We start from the raw sequence: 17,835 nt of genomic DNA, 5'->3' as shown, positions 1-17,835 counted from the left end.
TGAATTTTTAGAAGACTTTTGATCCGTCAGAAATTTACCTGTACCTCTACCAATGTCATTTACAGCATCCGTCTCACCCTATGTGATCACCTCTAAATTGAGGAGACAAGACACCTTCTTGCAGACTATTTTCAGAGACCATCTATGGGACACAAACAAACACCAAGGACTCTCCATTGGCGGAACACTTCAACTCCCCCTCCCACTCCGTCAGGGACAACAGCCATAAGCATAATTTAAGTTGATCAGTTAAATTCAAACTATTGTGAAAAAAGCCCAAAGTTACTTATTTTAAATTTTCCAGTACACTCTGAGACATCTTGTCAGTCCCTTGAAATGTGCTTGCAAACTCGCGGTGCAAAACAAATTTCGCTCTCTCTTAAAGGTACAGAACACGCCTTTAACTTCATAACACTAGCCCGTTCAGTATTTAGAAACGTCTTGCAGTCTTTTTAATGCTAGTAACAAACTTGCTATCATATTTTGCCTTCTCCTCGCTATTGAGGTGTTTTGTTTGATGTTCAGTGGCTTTTAAAGGCTTCTCAATCCTTTGGATTCCCAACAATTTCACGACATTGTATGCTTCCTCTTTTGTTTTAATCCTGTCCATTACTGTGGTTATAAGGCTTTGTTGTGTCGTCCTCACTTCAGTATGGTTATTGTTCCTTGAGATGAATTTCAGCTGGACCACCGAATCATCCGAGAAACTCCTGTCAATACTGCTCCATAGTCTTCCTTGCTCGGCTTCCCATTCCGACAACTCTGTCCAAGTCCTCCCTCATGTTTTTGTTGTTACGTTATTCAATTATAATTGTGTCACATCCAAATGTAAGCAATAGAGGTGAACTGAAAAATCGTGATATTGAGATGTGGAACATGAAAAACCATTGGAGAGAAAGAGAGTGAGACAATATGGATGAGGAGAAGAATAAAATAGAAAAGAACATACATTGAAGACAGAAGAAGACATATTTCCCTTTTATGGGTCAATTCCCATGTGCTTTGGTCCTTTCTACTGTCTGTGCATAACAGAGTAATATATTCACATTCAAGGTGTTATGAAAAACTTATAACTCTAATAAAATGACAGGCACTAGCTATTGGCAGAACCTAGCAGGTCAAATTATTTATTTACTGGTAAAAAGTGGATTCATTGAAATAAGGCGGAATAACAAATACAGGAATTTATAACACACTTCCAGATACGAATGAGAGGCTGGAGCAAGGAATCCCAAAATGGCGCTGGAGGAGGATCGTTGTTGAAAAACGAGGATATACTGAGGATCAAATAATATTTCATGTTCCTGTACAGTACATGCATTACTTTGTGAACTGTGTCTCTGTTGATAATTCTTGTTTCTTGTGCACACATGAATAATATTTTCCGCCTTCAGGAACACACTGATTAAACAATGTGTATGAAATCATTTTTCTACCAAACATTTACATTATCCTGTTTTATTGACATTGTCACTCGTAGTTTCTTCTTCCAAATGCATTCGGTTGCACTTACTTTTACTCTGTCTGTGAAATAAACAATATTCGTGGCTGGCGTCACTATGCAGTTTTTTTTTCGTTTCTTAACCAAATACAAATGTGCCCTGTCTCTGATCCTTTAATCTATGATTTCAATAAAGAAGGTAATTGTAAATGGATCATATACGAATGGACTAAGGCCAAAGAAAAAGGCAGACAAATTATAAATTCAAATCACGAAAACTGCAAAACGTTGTTTTCAGTTTTGGTTTATAAAAATTGAACTGCTTTGTGTTGCAGATAAATGTTGTCTTATTAGAGCAGGGAGAGGAAATTCTGAAGAAATCCACATTTCTTCCATGCTGTCAGATTTTCAATTTTTAGTTTGGCAGTTGGTTCCAGAGACTTCAGTGGCGTAAGACGCTCTCGATTATCTCAATGGAACGTGGTTACAGATAGCATTGCATGTGAATAACACAGCACAATCATTAAGCCTGTGAAGTGGAGCATTCACTTTCTCCTTCACCCCTAACATTGATAGATTAATTGCCGATGGGCGATAAGGCCAATAGCAGGCGATGTCAACATTCCAGCCAGAAGAAGTGCTATTGTAACATATAAAGGCTGTCGTGAAAGGAGTTAACAGGACATGTTTGTTCAGAGACTGAATGATGTCAGTCTCCATGGATCCGAACTGAGTCAACAGAGGGTTTCTTTTGTTGCGTGGATAAACAACTTCTTTCAATGTGTTGTATCATTGTCTCAGTGGTTGCGTCATCATCATCATGATCAGGATTAGCCGAGAGGGAAAGATCAGAATCTCAGAACAACAATTGGGATGTTCAAATAATCTATAAGAATCTGACAATAATAGATTGGAATATTACAACAATGGATCAGAATCTGAGAACCATGGACTGGAATGTTCCAAATATGGATCAGAATCTCAATGTTCAAACAATCGACAGAAGCTTATCCTATGGTTTATTTTTGGTTTCTCATTTTTGGAAATGGATCGTGTCGCGGATAGAAGGTGTACTCATGATTATTCAGGCAGGTTACTATCCAATCCTCGCTATTGTTGGCGTTCCTGGTAAGTTTGTCTCTGTCCATTAGTTAATTCCCTAAACCAATGTGAACAAAATCGCGTTTTCTGTTATCTATAGTTGGGGAAGATGTGAACCATTGTATTCACTTACATTCACAAACTTCATTTTTATTCCTTTGATTTCATACCTTTCACTAGCAAATATATGAGGAGGAACAAAACATTTTATAACAACGGAAGCCCCATTTTACCCGACGCTGATTTTTATTTCAATATTCCTTCTCTTACTAAATCTGTCCACTACCACCTCCATAATGCACTCAGTCTTCAGTTCTGTTTCAGTGGTTTTTCTGAATAAACCATCGTCTTGACCTTTGAGTTTACAGTGCTCTTCCAATCACTCCTCTAGCTCCAAATAATTTGATAATAAACTTATTATTCTCTTTACCTGCGATTGTGCTGGTGCAAAATGTGAAGCCGCTTTGACTCTAAAATGAGATATTACAGATTTCTGTCACCTCTTTCAGCATAACCGGGAAAATCACGCTTGGGTACAGGACTGTGCTATCGTTGCCCATGAAATGACGGTTCTGTGGAACTTTTTTATGCTCGAACGTATTATTCCTAGAGTGGGAGACAAGTGCAGTGCCCCGATGTATTCACACGGTGACGGAGGCTGTCTCTATCCCCACTGAAGGGAATCTTTGTAGAAGAATTTACTGGACAGAGTAACTGATAAAAGTGAGAAACTTTGTAAGATTAGAATTAATAAAGAGAAATTACTCGAAAAAACTAATTCAATGGAAGGTTGATACGTTTCTGCACCAGACTAGTTCTTTCCATAGTATTCAGGAAGGTGGCAAAAGAGCTAGTGAAATAGGTATAGAGTCATGCAGGATGGAAGCATACCCTTTGGTCCATGCCAAACATCACCCAGTCTAAACTAGTTCCAACTGCCTGATCTTCCTCCATATCCCTCCAAACATTCCCCCTTCATATATTTATCCAAATGTATACAGAGAGTTGTAACAATAAGAAAGAATTGCTCATTATCCTTCAAAGTTGTTACTAATCTGAAAAATCGAGAAAGCAGTACACCGGGAAAGAAAAACAAAATAGAACAACTTGATTTCAGTTTTGCGGAAATATTAGAATCATTACAAAGAAATTTTATCATTAGATACTTGGGGAAATACTGTCAAGCTAGAATTAGGGAAGATAAGTCATCTTTGATAACCGTGCCACAAGTTATGGTTATTAACGCATCTGCAAGTAAGTGCCAATTGGAGTGGTGTATTTGAGTGTGCATAAGACTTTTGACATGTTGTTCAACAATGAGAGAAGGAATTCAGAATCCAAGGGTGAGGGGCGAAAATACTCCATGGATTAGAAATTGGTTCGTGGAAACAATACTGGAAGTGGCACCCTTTTCTAGACTGAATGCAGTTACTCATGAAGTATCATTTGTGTCAGTATTTGGACGATAGAAACGTGCAATACATATTAATGAATTGGAGGTTGGACCAAATAGTACACATCTCATTTGGTATTTATTAAATGGTGCGAGGTTCAGAAGTATTGCTTAAAATGAACTGATTGCCCTTGATCGTGTGTGTGTGTGTGTGTGTGTGTCTGCGTTGCACAGTGCTGCTGTGCTTCGGAATATTGCATTTAGTAATACACCTCCTGACACAACAAAGCCTATTCACTATCCACAAGTCAAATGTCAGGAGCGTGACGGAGTATGACCCATTAACTAGATGGTTATGTAATGATGGTGATCCTTTAACAAAGATATTTTCACATTCACACCTTTTTCAGACTTGTCGTAAATGCAGAGTTTTCACAGTGTCTCGTCAGGATGGGTTTTGGGGGTCAATTTGATTATAGCTATCAGAAACTAACTCAGGCAAAAAGCTTTCACGATTACACAAACATCTCTTATTATGAAAGAGGAATGGCGATTTCTCCGACCTCAGCTTAAATTTGGTTTGAGCAAGCAGTCAGTTTCTGAGGCTGCTGATCAAAGAGACAAATGGATGGAAGAAGATGTTTCATGCTAAATCTCTGCATCTCTCGCTCCCCTCTACGACCATGACTTTGATTTTACTTTTTGTTTAAGGGGTGTTTATGGGGCTTGTTGCAGGCATTTGGATCAATATCGTTAAGTTGGGATAGTCTTGTTTATTTTAGGAAACGTTAAGTTATTCTGCATTATTTTCGCTTTTGTTTGTGCTTCATTCTGTCGTCTGTAAATAAATTATGTTTTGTTTGAAGCTGAGAGATTTTGAACAGCTGTATCACTCCTGAAATTTCCACTGTACACCTGATGAAAACAACTAGAACATTCAGCATCTGTGTTGTTTTGTTGAAATGCATTGAGGGTACCTCACATGATCCATAACAGATTGGAGGCTGTTTCGAAGATTTTTCCATAATTCCAATTTGGGATTAGCGTTGCTGATCTCAAAGGCAACGAGTGTCGGGTGTTAATGTCATTTGTTGTGTGTTGAATTCGTTTGGTTTCAACATTGCTCGGATAGCAATGGCTGTTTCAGATACTAAGACTTTTCTGGTTGTGGAAGAAATGATTCCGGGTACTCTACACAAGGTGAATAAGGTCAAGCTTCTGGAAATAGCGGACAATTTGGAGTTTGAGTTGTCTCCTTCCGTGAGAAAGTGAGAGATATTTTCACCAAATCTCAGCATATAAAATTGCTGGAAACGTGATCAGAATGTTTAGAGAGGACGATAATTCAATTGAAAATGAATTGCGTTCGAGGACAATAGAAGGGAAGTGGGAAAGAAATGGAACTGTTTGAATTCTGATTAAAAGCAGAGGAAAGAGAACAAGAATGAATCGCTTTTGCATATTCAAAAGAAAAAGGAAGAGAGAGAGCGAGACAGAAAGAAAGAGAGAAGAAGGAGAAAAGCAGACCGAGAAAAGGAAGAAAGCAAGGGAGTTTGAGTGTCAAGAATTGCCAGATAGGAAATCCATTTTAAAAGTGGGCGGCACGGTGGCACAGTGGTTAGCACTGTGAGGCGCCAGAGCCCCGGGTTCATTTCCCGCCTCAGGCGACTCACTGTGTGGAGTTTGCACATTCTCCCCGTGTCTGCGTGGGTTTCCTCCGGGTGCTCCGGTTTCCTCCCACAGTCCAAAGATGTGCAGGTCAGGTGAATTGGCCTTGCTAAATTGCCCGTAGTGTTAGGTAAGGGGTAAATGTAGGGGTATGGGTGGGTTACGCTTTGGTGGGTCGGTGTGGACTTGTTGGGCCGAAGGGCCTGTTTCCACACTGTAATCTAATCTAATCTAATCTAAAGGAATGGTAGACGAAGGCTGAATGTAAACTTAGTGAGGAAAAACGTGAGAATGAGCAAACCTACAGTAGCGAAAGACCGAATGAGAATCTATTTGAATGTATTTACGCATTGCATAAATTTGTCAAGAGGAACGGAGAAAACCTTTTTTTTTGAGAAGGTGGTTAAACTGATGCACTGGCTCAAGACCACGCAGGTTCTGTTGATCCACACAAAACCTGTCGGTAGAACTCGTGAGGTATTAGCATCATTGCGGAGGAGGAATCTGAGGCGTATAAGGAGATGTAGGAAACCACTTAAAGTGCATATGAGCCTGTGCCAGAAGCCAACAGACAATGTTTCAGAAATCTAAGGAGGCACCCATGCCAAACACACATTGGGTTTGAGAGGCTCAAGCGAAGTGATTTTGACAGGTTGACAAGCACATTAAAAATAAAGCACACTTATAACGTTCTTACAGAGAATATTAATTTGAAAGAGTTCAAGAATACACTTCATGAAGTAATAAGAACTCATGTGAGAGGATACAGAGTGAAAATGACAAGATTAGCAGCTGAAAGAGCTGATGATTAGCAGCTAGCTCATAAATCAAATTTTCACTTCAAACATCACTTTCAATCTGTAAGGGATAGCAATTGGAGAAAAGATAAATCCTCACGTTGAAAGGGAAAGAGCGATATTGGTGAAAAACATAGGACAACTTACCAAAGGGAAAAAAGGAGGTCTTTGAAGCAGTTGTAGATGTTAGTAAGCTCGGGTGCTTTCACTACAATAAACTAGGTCACGTATAATCACAATGTTGTCGTGTTAAGAAAATAACTGAGACGCCTGATGTAGGAAAACAAGATATGTCAGTGAATTTGGTGGGACGAAACACAGTGGTGGCTAAAATGCTACACGGAGATTAGTTAAAGAGCGACTGCGAAATCAGCTTAAACCTCACGCAAAGATGAAATTTGCTTGCATAGGCCAGCAACGTAAGTACTTTACAATACCTAGAGACACAAGATCCTATGATGTTTATTCTTTGATGTTGAAAAATGAGTAGATAGGTACCTCTGACGGACTATTGTCAAGAAAAGGTAGTCGTAATGGGAATTTACGGTGAGAGAAAAAATCTTGAAATTACGTCGAATGATTTCAGAGTCTCCAGCAAAGAGTGGAGATGTCATGGTAGGAGTACTGGGAAAACTCTCAGTTCCACGAATAAAATTTGTCCTTACTGATATAGGGGTTTCACAGATAGGAGTGCTACCGAATGTGGTTGAAAAGCCATTGGAAACTCAGGCAATCTAAATATTGAGGGACACATATGTTTTTTTTGCGGACTCTGGGGTAACAAGGTCTAAATCTCAACAGTTGAAACACGAAAGGTCAAAGAGTATAGATAACAAAGTTGAAGTTGTCATGGACTATCACAGAACCCTCAGAACAAATCCAAGAAAGTAGCTCGGACCCTAACTTTGATAATTATTTTAAGCCAAAGTACATTTGATGTTCCAGGAGTAATGAAACTGGCACAATCACATTGTTTTAAACAAAACAGAACTTGATTGCACGATTGCCGAATGAAGCATAAGCAAAAGAGTACACAATGCAGAACAACTTAACCAAACCGAAAAGGCAACAGGTTATCCCGGCCAAATGATGCTGTTCTAAATGCATGCAACAATCCCCAGAAACACGCCTTGGTGCAAAAGGGAAAATCAAAAAAATGTCTTACATCAGAGATGCAGAGATAGAATCAGCATGGACCTGATTATTTGTGGCCCAGCAACTGCAGCACAATGTTTGCTAATGCCGAACCAAACCAGAAAACTGGCCACTACCATTTTATTGGACAGTGTACTTAGTTTGTCAAATTTGAAAGCCTTTTGTCTGAGGATCTATCTGTTGTCTATCATCAAACTGGCCCGAAACCCATCAAACCTAGATCTTTTGGAGTCTTTAAGTTTACAAACACTCTGAAAAAAACACCAAGGGTAACAATACTGTGATAAAGGGGTAGCATCATCTCAAAGTAAAATTAGCAGAGACCCTGATACTCAAACATTTGAGTCAAACAAGGAGCAGATTCATGACAAACCAGACATCTTTATTTCAGAGAAAATACCTGTGTTACAGCAGAAAATGAGAAACGAAACCAGTTGTCCCGAAACAAAACACAGAATCTATATGAATCCTCGAAAGCTACTATCTTAAAATGATATCTTAATGAAGTAGTGGATACCTTCACATATTCAGGCAGATTTAAAATAGATAAACGTTCATCATGTCGTACTGTTGGTGATTTATAGATAGGACGTGTTGCGAGTAGTGAACAGACTACTAGTAGATGCTCATTTTGTGATGAGAAAAAGTCACGCTAATATGCCAAAGCATTTTTCTAACATCGACTGCACAGGGATGCAAATGATTTTTTTTCCCAAGCATGTGAAACCTGTCAGGTCATTTGAAAACCACAGGCAACAATAAACCAGTAGATATAATACGAATTGTTGCATTTGAGGGTCTTTTTCGAGACTCCGAATTCGTTGCGTCGAACCGCGACCTTAAACAAAAATATGGGCATCAGTTATTGTTAACAATAATGGATGTGCTCACGAGAATTTCATGGGCCATTCCTTTTTTCAATATCACCACTAAAACGATTGTAGACGAGTTATTGTTTTATTTTACGGTATACGCAGTAGATTTAATCAGAACAACGATCAAACTTCACAACACGATTATTCAAGGAAGTTATGGATACTGGCATGAATCGCAGGGAACGATAAAAATGTGGCATCAGACACTAAAGAATGTGTCGAGAGCTTACAGTCAAGAATATCCAAATGATTGGGTACAGCAAATGAAGCGAACAAGTTGAGTCCATTTGAATTCGTTTCGGGGCATGAAGTGAGAGAACTGCGAAAATCGATTGAGGAGACATTGGTAAGTCATAATTCAGAAACCACATACTTGGACATATGTCATATTTTTGGAAGTGATCAAATAGTGGCGAGGAGTTGACTTCACAGTATTTAAACGTATCACAACGCACAATGAAACAGGGAGCAGACAAGAAATCAAAAATTTGCAAATTTGCTATTGGCGATAAAGTATTGGTGCTACTTACAGTGATAGGTGAGCCTTTAAAAGCAAGGGTTTGTGAATCTTATCAATTCGAAAGGAAATTCAGTGAGGTGAATCATTTCATAAGAACTCCAAACATCAATAAATCTTACGGGGTTAGTCATACGAATATGGCCTAAAGGCATTTTGATAGGGAATGAAGGCAAAACGAGAATGTATTATTGGTTACCAGCAACACTTTCTCAACTTTTGATGACAATAAAGAGTGAACAGCCAAGTTCAGAGGATAGTGAATTTGATATGCATAAGTCCCCTGGGCCATCTGGGATATAGCTGAAGTTATTGCAGGATACGAGGGAAGAGATTGCTACACCTTTGGCAATGATATTTGCATACTCTCTGTTCACTAGAGGATTTCCAGATGATTGGAGGGTGGGAAATTACATCCCTTGTTTAAGAAAGGGAATAGATTATTCTGAGAATGACAGACCAATCACCCTTATGCACCCTTAATAGAGACGATTTCTAGAGAAAGAATTTAGATTATTTAGAAAGCCATAACTTGATCAGATATAGTCGCCATGGACTTATGAGGGGCAGGTCATGCCTCACAAACATTGAATTCTTTGAGGATGTGACAAAACACATTGACGAACGTAGGGCAGTGGATATGGCGTCCGCTGATTTTAAGAAGGCGTGTGAAAAGGTTCCCATTCGTTGGCTCATTCAGAAAGTAAGGAGGCATGCGATGTAGGGAAATCAGCATTGGCTGGTTCATTGCAGACAGAGTGTGGTAGGAAATTGAAAGAATTCCGCCTTGGAGTTGGTAACCAGTGATGTTCTTCAGGAGTCGTTTCTGGGACCTCTGCTGATTGTGACATTTATAAATTACTTGGATAAGTAATTGAAAAGTTGAGTTAGCCAGGATGCCGTAGAAACGATGGTTGTTGGAATTTTGATAGTCTGAAAACCTCTTGTAAGTTGCAACGGGACATTGACAGGATCCAGAGTTGGTTTGATAAGTGGCATTTGGAGTTCAACCTGGATAAGTATGAAGTGATTAATGTTGGAAGGACGAATTTGAATGCTGAATTTACGGTTAAGGGCAGGATACTTGACTGTGTGGTGTAACAGTGAGACGTTGGTATCTATGTCAAAGTTGCCAGTCAAGTTGATCGAGTTGCAAATAAGGCATATGGTGTGTTGGCTTTCACTAGCGAGAGGGACAGGGTTTAAGTGACATGAGGTTATTCCCCAGCTCTGTAAAGCTCTAGAACACACTAACAATACTGGGTTAAGTTCTGGTCGCTGCATTATAGTAAGGATGTGGAAGCTTTAAAGTTAGTGCAGAGGAGTTTTGCCGCGAAGCTGTCCGAACTGTAGTGCATGTCTTATGAAGAAAGGTTCAGGAAACTGGATCTTTTGTCACTCGATTGAAGAAGGATGAGCGTTGGCCTGATGGAAGTGTGTAAGATGATGAGAATCATAGATAAAACTGACAGTCAGAGATTTTCTTCTCCGGATGGAAATATCTATCACTGGAGGACATAACTTAATGTGATTACAGAGATGTTTACAGGAGATGTCAGATGTAGGTTCTTTACACAAGGAGTGGTGGGTGCATTGAATCCACTACTAGTTGTATTCTTAGTGTCAGATACATTAGGGACATTTATCGACTCTTGGATATGCACATGGACGAAAGTACAATGAAGCGTATGTAAGCTAATTTGATCTTCTAGTAGGAGAAAATGTCATCATAACTTCGATGACCGAAAGCCCTGTATTGTGCTGTACTGCTCTATGTTCTGTGTTCTATACGTCAAATTAAATTGGGCAATAAGGAAGATGTCAAAAATTAGAATAAAATATTGAGTTACTTTCCAGAGCAAAAATTTGATATGCCCCGCAAGAATACATAATGTCGCATAGGAAGATGTGGAAATAAGCTTGGATGTACGAACCTGATTGTGCATGGTGTGGATGTAGGAGATACTGTTCCGATTCAGCAAAATCCACTAAATATGGCACAGTTTCATAAAGAAATCGAACTCATCCTCCAAGACGGAATAATCCAATTGAGTTAAAGTGATTGGAACTCATCCACATTAATAGTGTCGAAATCAGATGGTATCTAACTGTAATAAGTGAACGATCGCAAAGTCAATGCAGTTACGAAGACTGTTGAATGTCCGACTCTGTGTTTGGAAGACGGGGTTGAAAAGGTTCGACAATCATATTTCTCAGATGGACTTTGTCAAAGGATATTGACAAGTACCTTTTCCAAAAAAACTGAAGAAAGTTTCAGGTTTTGTAATGTTGAATAGACTATATGAATTCAAGGTTATGCTATTTGGTACCAAACAATGTGCCTGACGGATTTCATGGATTAACCAATAATGTCGTTTCTGGATGACCAAATTGTGCCGCATACATATAGATAATGTGGTAGATTTTCATCAGACATGGAAGAATCATTTGTAACATTTACCAAAATTGTTCGATTGACTTCGTTAGGTATGCTTGCTATTCACCTTGGAGAAAGTGAGGACTGCAGATGCTGGGGATCAGAGGTTAAAAATGCGTTGCTGAAAAAGCGCAGCAGGTCAGGCAGCATCAAAGGAGAAGGAGAATCGACGTTTTGGGCATAAGCCCTTCTTCAGGAAGGAGTAGCATTCTGCTGCTTCTTTGGTTTTCAACTTGGTAAAAATTAATTTTTTACAAAGCGCAAAGCATCTTCTTCGGCCATATTATTGTTCATGGACAAATGGACCCACAGGATGAAAAATAAAGGTAAGTCGGGAGTTTTCCATCCCATTGAGCAATGAAACTGATTGGATTTCATTGAAAATTTATACCAAATTTTAGCCATGTGGCTGCTCCACTCACTGAATTACAAAAGAATGGCAATGGGTTTCAGCGAAAAGCGGACTGTTAGAAGGCATTTGACAGTCTAAAAGGTGTGTGAACCTCTGCCTCAGTCTGAGCCAGACAAATTAATGCAAAGCCGTTCAAGGTAGCTATTGATGCGAGTATTGTGGGTTTCAGTGCTGTGTTCACGCCAGAAGACAACGAAAAGAAAGAAAAGGCATATCAGATATTTCTCAGGAATAAATGAATGACTAGGGTAGGAATAGGTCCAATCAAGGATAGTAGTGGGAAGTTGCGTGTGGAGGCTGAAGAGATTGGGGAGACACTGAATGAATACTTTTTGTCAGTATACACTCAGGAACAGGACATTGTTGGTGATGTGAATACGGAATCACAAATAATTAGAATGGATGACTTTGAGGAATGTAGGGAAGAGGTGTTGGAAATTCTGGAAAGGATGAAAATAGATAAGTCCCCTGGGCCTGATAGCATTTATCCTAGGATTCTCGGGGAAGCAAGGGAGGAGATTGCAGAGCCATTGGCCTTGATTTTTATGTCCTTGTTTTCTACAGGAATAGTGCCAGTAGACTGGAGGATAGCAAATATGGTTCCATTGTTCAAGAAGGGGAGTAGGGATAACCCTAGTAACTATAGGCCGGTGAGTCTCACTTCTGTTGTGGGCAAAGTCTTAGAGAGAATTGTAAGGGATAGGATTTATGAACATCTGGATAGGAATAATGTGATCAAGGATAGTCATCATGGTTTTGTGAAGGGAAGGTCGTGCCTCACAAACCTTATTGAATTCTTTGAGAAGGTCACTTAGGAGGTGGACGAGGGTAAAGTGGTAGATGTGGTGTATATGGATTTTAGTAAGGCGTTTGACAAGGTTCCCCATGGTAGGCTATTGCAAAAAGTAGGGAGGTATGGCATTGAGGGTGAGTTGGAGGTTTGGATTAGGAATTGCTGGCTGGAAGAAGACAGAGGGTAGTAGTTGATGGTAAAGATTCATCTTGGAGTGTAGTTACTAACGATGTTCCGCGAGGATCTGTTTTGGGACCATTACTGTTTGTCATTTTAATAAATGACCTGGAGGAGGGGCTAGAAGGTTGGGTGAGCAAGTTTGCGGATGATACGAAAGTCGGAGGAGTTGTTGACAGTGAGGAAGGATGTGGCAGCTTACAGCGGGATACAGATAAGCTGCAGAGCTGGGCAGAAAGGTGGCAAATGGAGTTCAATGTAGGTAAGTGTGAAGTGATTCACTTTGGTAAGAGTAACAAGAAGATGGGGTACTGGGCTAATGGTCGGATACTTGGTAGTGTGGATGAGCAGAGGGATCTTGGTGTCCATGTACACAGATCTCTGAAAGTTGCCACCAGGTAAATAGTGCTGTGAAGAAGGCATATGGCGTATTGGCTTTTATTGGTAGAGGAATTGAGTTCCGGAGTCCTGAGGTCATGTTGCAGTTATATACGACTCTTGTGCGGCCGCATCTGGAGTATTGTGTGCAGTTTTGGTCGCCATACTATAGCAAGGATGTGGAGGCACTGGAACGGGTGCGGAGGAGGTTTATCAGGATGTTGCCTGGTATGGTAGGAAGATCGCATGAGGAAACGCTGAGGCACTTGGGGATGTTTTCATTGAGAAAATAAGGTTTAGCGGTGACTTGATAGAGGTGTACAAGATGATTATGGGTTTAGATAGGGTTGACCATGAGAACCTTTTTCCGCATATGGAGTCAGCTATTACGAGGGGGCATAGCTTTAAATTAAGATGTCGGAGGTATAGGACAGATGTTAGGGGTAGATTCTTTACTCAGCGAGTCGTGAGTTCATGGAATGCCCTGCCAGTAGCAGTGGTGGACCCTCCCTCTTTATGGGCATTTAAACGGGCATTGGATAGTCATTTGGTGGATAGTGGGCTAGTGTAGGTTATGTGGGCCTGTACTGCGCTGTATTTTTCTATGTTCTATGTTCTAAGTTGAACATTCATCAGCAGAAATATTCGACAGTTGAGAAGGAGACTTTGAGTTTGGTGATGGCATCATAAATTTTTAAATGTTTATGCAACGTGTAATGCATCTGAGACAATCATATACACGAATCATAACTCGTTGAATTTTGTGGAGAAACGGAAGGACAAACATTCCAGAATGGTTATTTGGAACTTGTCGTTACAGTCATTCAATTCGAAGATTATGCATGTGGAGGACTAGAAAACGTGAGTGGCGACGTGTTTTCCAGACTTGGATGAGAATGAGACTTCGATGACAGGAGTACAGCAGATTGTAATCGGATTTAGTGTGCATGCTTGCATGTTTGAAGGCAATATCATCTCTATGAATGTTGCAGTGCAATGAGAATTTAAGATTAAAGTGTTTTAAAATGAAGATATATTTAGATATTGTTGTTTCGTTTTATCAGGGAGGAGCTGTGATGATGCTACTCCTTTAACAAGTTTATGATGTCATTGGGTTTTGTTTCAGAGAGGTCGTATTGGAAGAGGTCCAGGATTTCAAGTCTGGATAGGTTTTAGGGCCAGTTTGATTATAGCTAATAGATGCTACCTAAGAAAAAAAGGCTTTCAAGTGTAAAGAAAGGTGAGCAGCCAGTCCTCTCAGCTTAAGTTTTCTTCGATCTTGTTTGCTTTTCGCAAGCAGTCAGTTTTGTGTGGCTGCTGATTAAAGGAACAGTGACATGAAATAAGTTCAATGTTTGTGAGAAGGTTTGTAGCTCGGGTGCTCGTTGCTGTGGTTCTGTTCGCCGAGCTGTAAGTTTTTGTTGCAAACGTTTCGTCCCCTGTCTCGGTGACATCCTCAGTGCTTGGGAGCCTCCTGTGAAGCGCTTCTGTGGTGTTTCCTCCGGCATTTATAGTGGCCTGTCCCTTCCGCTTCCGGTTGTCTGTTTCTGCTGTCCGCTGTAGTGGCCGGTATATTGGATCCAGATCGATGTGTTTGTTGATGGAGTTTGTGGATGAGTGCCATGCTTCTAGGAATTCCTTGGCTGTTCTTTGTTTGGCTTGCCCTATGAAGGTAGTGTTGTCACAGTCAAATGCATGTTGCTTGTCGTCTGCGTGTGTGGCTACTAGGGATAGCTGGTCGTGTCGTTTCGTGGCTAGTTGATGTTCGTGGATGCGGATCGTTAGCTGTCTTCCTGTTTGTCCTATATAGTGTTTTGTGCAGTCCTTGCATGGGATTTTGTACACTACATTAGTTTTGCTCATGCTGGGTATCGGGTCCTTCGTTCTGGTGAGTTGTTGTCTGAGTGTGGCTGATGGTTTGTGAGCTGTAATAAGTCCTAGTGGTCGCAGTAATCTGGCTGTCAGTTCTGAAATGCTCCTGATGTATGGTAGTGTGGCTAGTCTTTTGGGTTGCGGCATGTCCTCGTTCCGTTGTCTTTCCCTTAGGCATCTGTTGATGAAATTGCGAGGATATTCGTTTTTGGCGAATAACTTGTTTCGGTGTTCCTCTTCCTCTTTTTGCAGTTCTGGTGCGCTGCAGTGTGTTGTAGCCCTTTTGAATAGTGTCTTGATGTTACTTCGTTTGTGTGTATTGGGGTGGTTGCTTTCATAGTTCAGGACTTGGTCTGTGTATGTGGCTTTCCTGTGTACATTAGTGGTGAATTCTCCGTTTGGTGTTCTCTGTACCCTCACGTCTAGGAATGGGAGTTGGTTGTCCTTTTCTTCATCTCTCTTGAATCGGATTCCTGTGAGTGTGGAGTTGATGATCCGGTGTGTTTTCTCTATTTCCGTGTTTTTAATGATTACAAAGGTGTCATCAACGTATCTGACCCAGAGCTGACACCTATACAAGGTATTCGTCAAAAACGGATATCCTCGCAATTTCATCAACAGATGCCTAAGTGAAAGACAACGGAACGAGAACATGCCGCAACCCAAATGACTAGCCACACTACCATACATCAGGAGCATATCAGAACTGACAGCCAGACTACTGCGACCAAAAGGACTTATAACAGCTCACAAACCAACAGCCACACTCAGACAACAACTCACCAGAACGAAGGACCCGATACCCAGCATGAGCAAAACTAATGTAGTGTACAAAATCCCATGCAAGGACTGCACAAAACACTGTACAGGACAAACAGTAAGCCAACTAACGATCCGCATCCAAGAACATCAACAAGCCACGAAACGACACGACCAGCTATCCCTCGTAGCCACACACGCAGACGACAAGCAACATGAATTTGACTGTGACAACAGTACCATTATAGGGCAAGGCAATCAAAGAACAGCCAGGGAATTCCTAGAAGCATGGCACTCATCCACAAACTCCATCAACAAACACATCGACCTGGACCCAATATACCGGCCACTACAGCGGACAGCTGAAACTGACAACCGGAAGCGGCAGGGACAGGCCACTATAAATTCCGGAGGAAACACCACAGAAGCGCTTCACAGGAGGCTCCCAATCACTGAGGATGTCACCTCGACTGGGGACGAAACGATTGCAACAAAAACTTTCAGCTCGGCGAACAGAACCACAGCAATGAAATAATGTGTTCCATGCTGAACCTCTCTGCCATCTCTCTCCTGCAATATTCTGTGTTTGATTTTACCTTAAGGGCTGTTTATTCGAAATACTGCACCGATTTGAGGGAAAAAGAAGTATTAAGTTGAAGTAGTCTGTTGGGTTTTCGGATAGGTTAAGTCATTCTGCATTGCGTTCTCGTTTGTTTGTGTTTCATTTAGTACTCTGTAAAGAATTTTGTTTTGTATAAATCTGAGGGATTTTACCAGATGTGCCACTTCTGAAATATTCACTAGAGATATTGTGAAAATAACTCAAAAAGCTGTGGTATGGGCTAACTTTGTGTAATATTGCGATGTTTCCTGACATGGTCCATAACATGTTCAAATTCAACAACACTCTTGAAGCTCAACACCATCCAGGAATAAGTAAGCGGATCGACGAGTATTACATACACATGTATGCGCCCTCTCCACAACCAACATTATTAGCAACAGTCTCCAACATCTTCAAGATTCATTCCAGAAATTCACCAAAAATCCTCATATGTCACCTTCGAAAACGAGGACCACAATATTTCACTTCTACACAACTCATCATCCTGACTCTGAAATATATCAGCACTCTATCACTGTTGCTGGAATTCCCTCAATAGGAGCAATAATGATCAAAGTACTGGGGAGGTGATTGCTGGGACTTTCGCTGAGATATTTTTATCAGCGATAATGTCTTGTGAGATGCCAGAAGATTGGAGTTGGCTAGCGTAGTACAAATATTTAAGAAAGGTGGTAAGGACAAGCCCGGAAACGATTGACCTGGCGTCGTTGGTGGGTAAGTTGTTGGAGGGAATACTGAGGGACAAGGTTTAGAAGTATTTGGAAAGGAAAGGACGTATAAAGAATGGTCCATATGGCTTTGTGCGTTTGAAATCATGTCTCAAATACTTGATTTTTTGAAGAAGGAACAAAGTGGATTGATGAGGGCAGTGTGGTGGACGTGATCGTTTTGGACTTCAGTAAATCGTTCGACAGGGTTCGACATGGGGTATTGGCTATTCAGGTTAGATCTCACGAAATACAAGGAGAGCTAACCATTCAGATAAAGAACTGGTAGAAGTCAGAGGGTGCTGGTGGATTGTTGCTTTTCAGACTGGAGGCCTGTGAATAGTGGCGTGCCACAAGGATCAGCTATGGATCAAGGATTCTCTCAAGTGTCCTCTACTTTTCATCATTTATAGAAATGATTTGGATGAGTACATCAGAGGTACAGTTAGGAAGTTTGCCGATGACACTAAAATTGGAGGTGTAGCGGACAATGAAGAATGTTACCTCAAATTGCAAGGGGATCTGCATCAGATGGGCCAATGGGCTGATGAGTGGCTGATGTAGCTTTAGATTTACATTAATGCCATTTGCTGCATTTTGGAAAAATAAATAATTTCACGACATCTCCACTTCATGTTAGGTTCTTAGAAAGTGTTGCCAAACAAAGAGACCTTGCAGTGCAGGTATATTGTTCCTTGAAATTAGAGTCGTTTGTAAATAGGGTGGCG

General features: G+C 40.7%; 1 protein-coding gene across 1 annotated transcript in view; it reads left to right on the top strand.

Moving 5' to 3' along the window:
* Positions 1 to 2,367: 2,367 nt before the first annotated feature.
* LOC148147062 (putative G protein-coupled receptor 139) overlaps positions 2,368 to 17,835 on the top strand; it is a 65,429-nt gene continuing 49,961 nt past the window's right edge. The window contains exon 1 of the mRNA XM_087996216.1: positions 2,368 to 2,569. Coding sequence (XP_087852342.1) covers positions 2,368 to 2,569 — 202 coding nt within the window. The remainder of the gene's footprint in view (positions 2,570 to 17,835) is intronic.

This window comes from Chiloscyllium plagiosum, unplaced genomic scaffold (assembly GCF_037043375.1).
Source record: "Chiloscyllium plagiosum isolate Xiang-an unplaced genomic scaffold, Cpla_swu_hap1 HiC_scaffold_18, whole genome shotgun sequence".
NCBI lineage: Eukaryota > Metazoa > Chordata > Chondrichthyes > Orectolobiformes > Hemiscylliidae > Chiloscyllium > Chiloscyllium plagiosum.
Note: the sequence above shows the minus strand (reverse complement) of the source record. Positions and strands in the feature narration are given on the sequence as shown.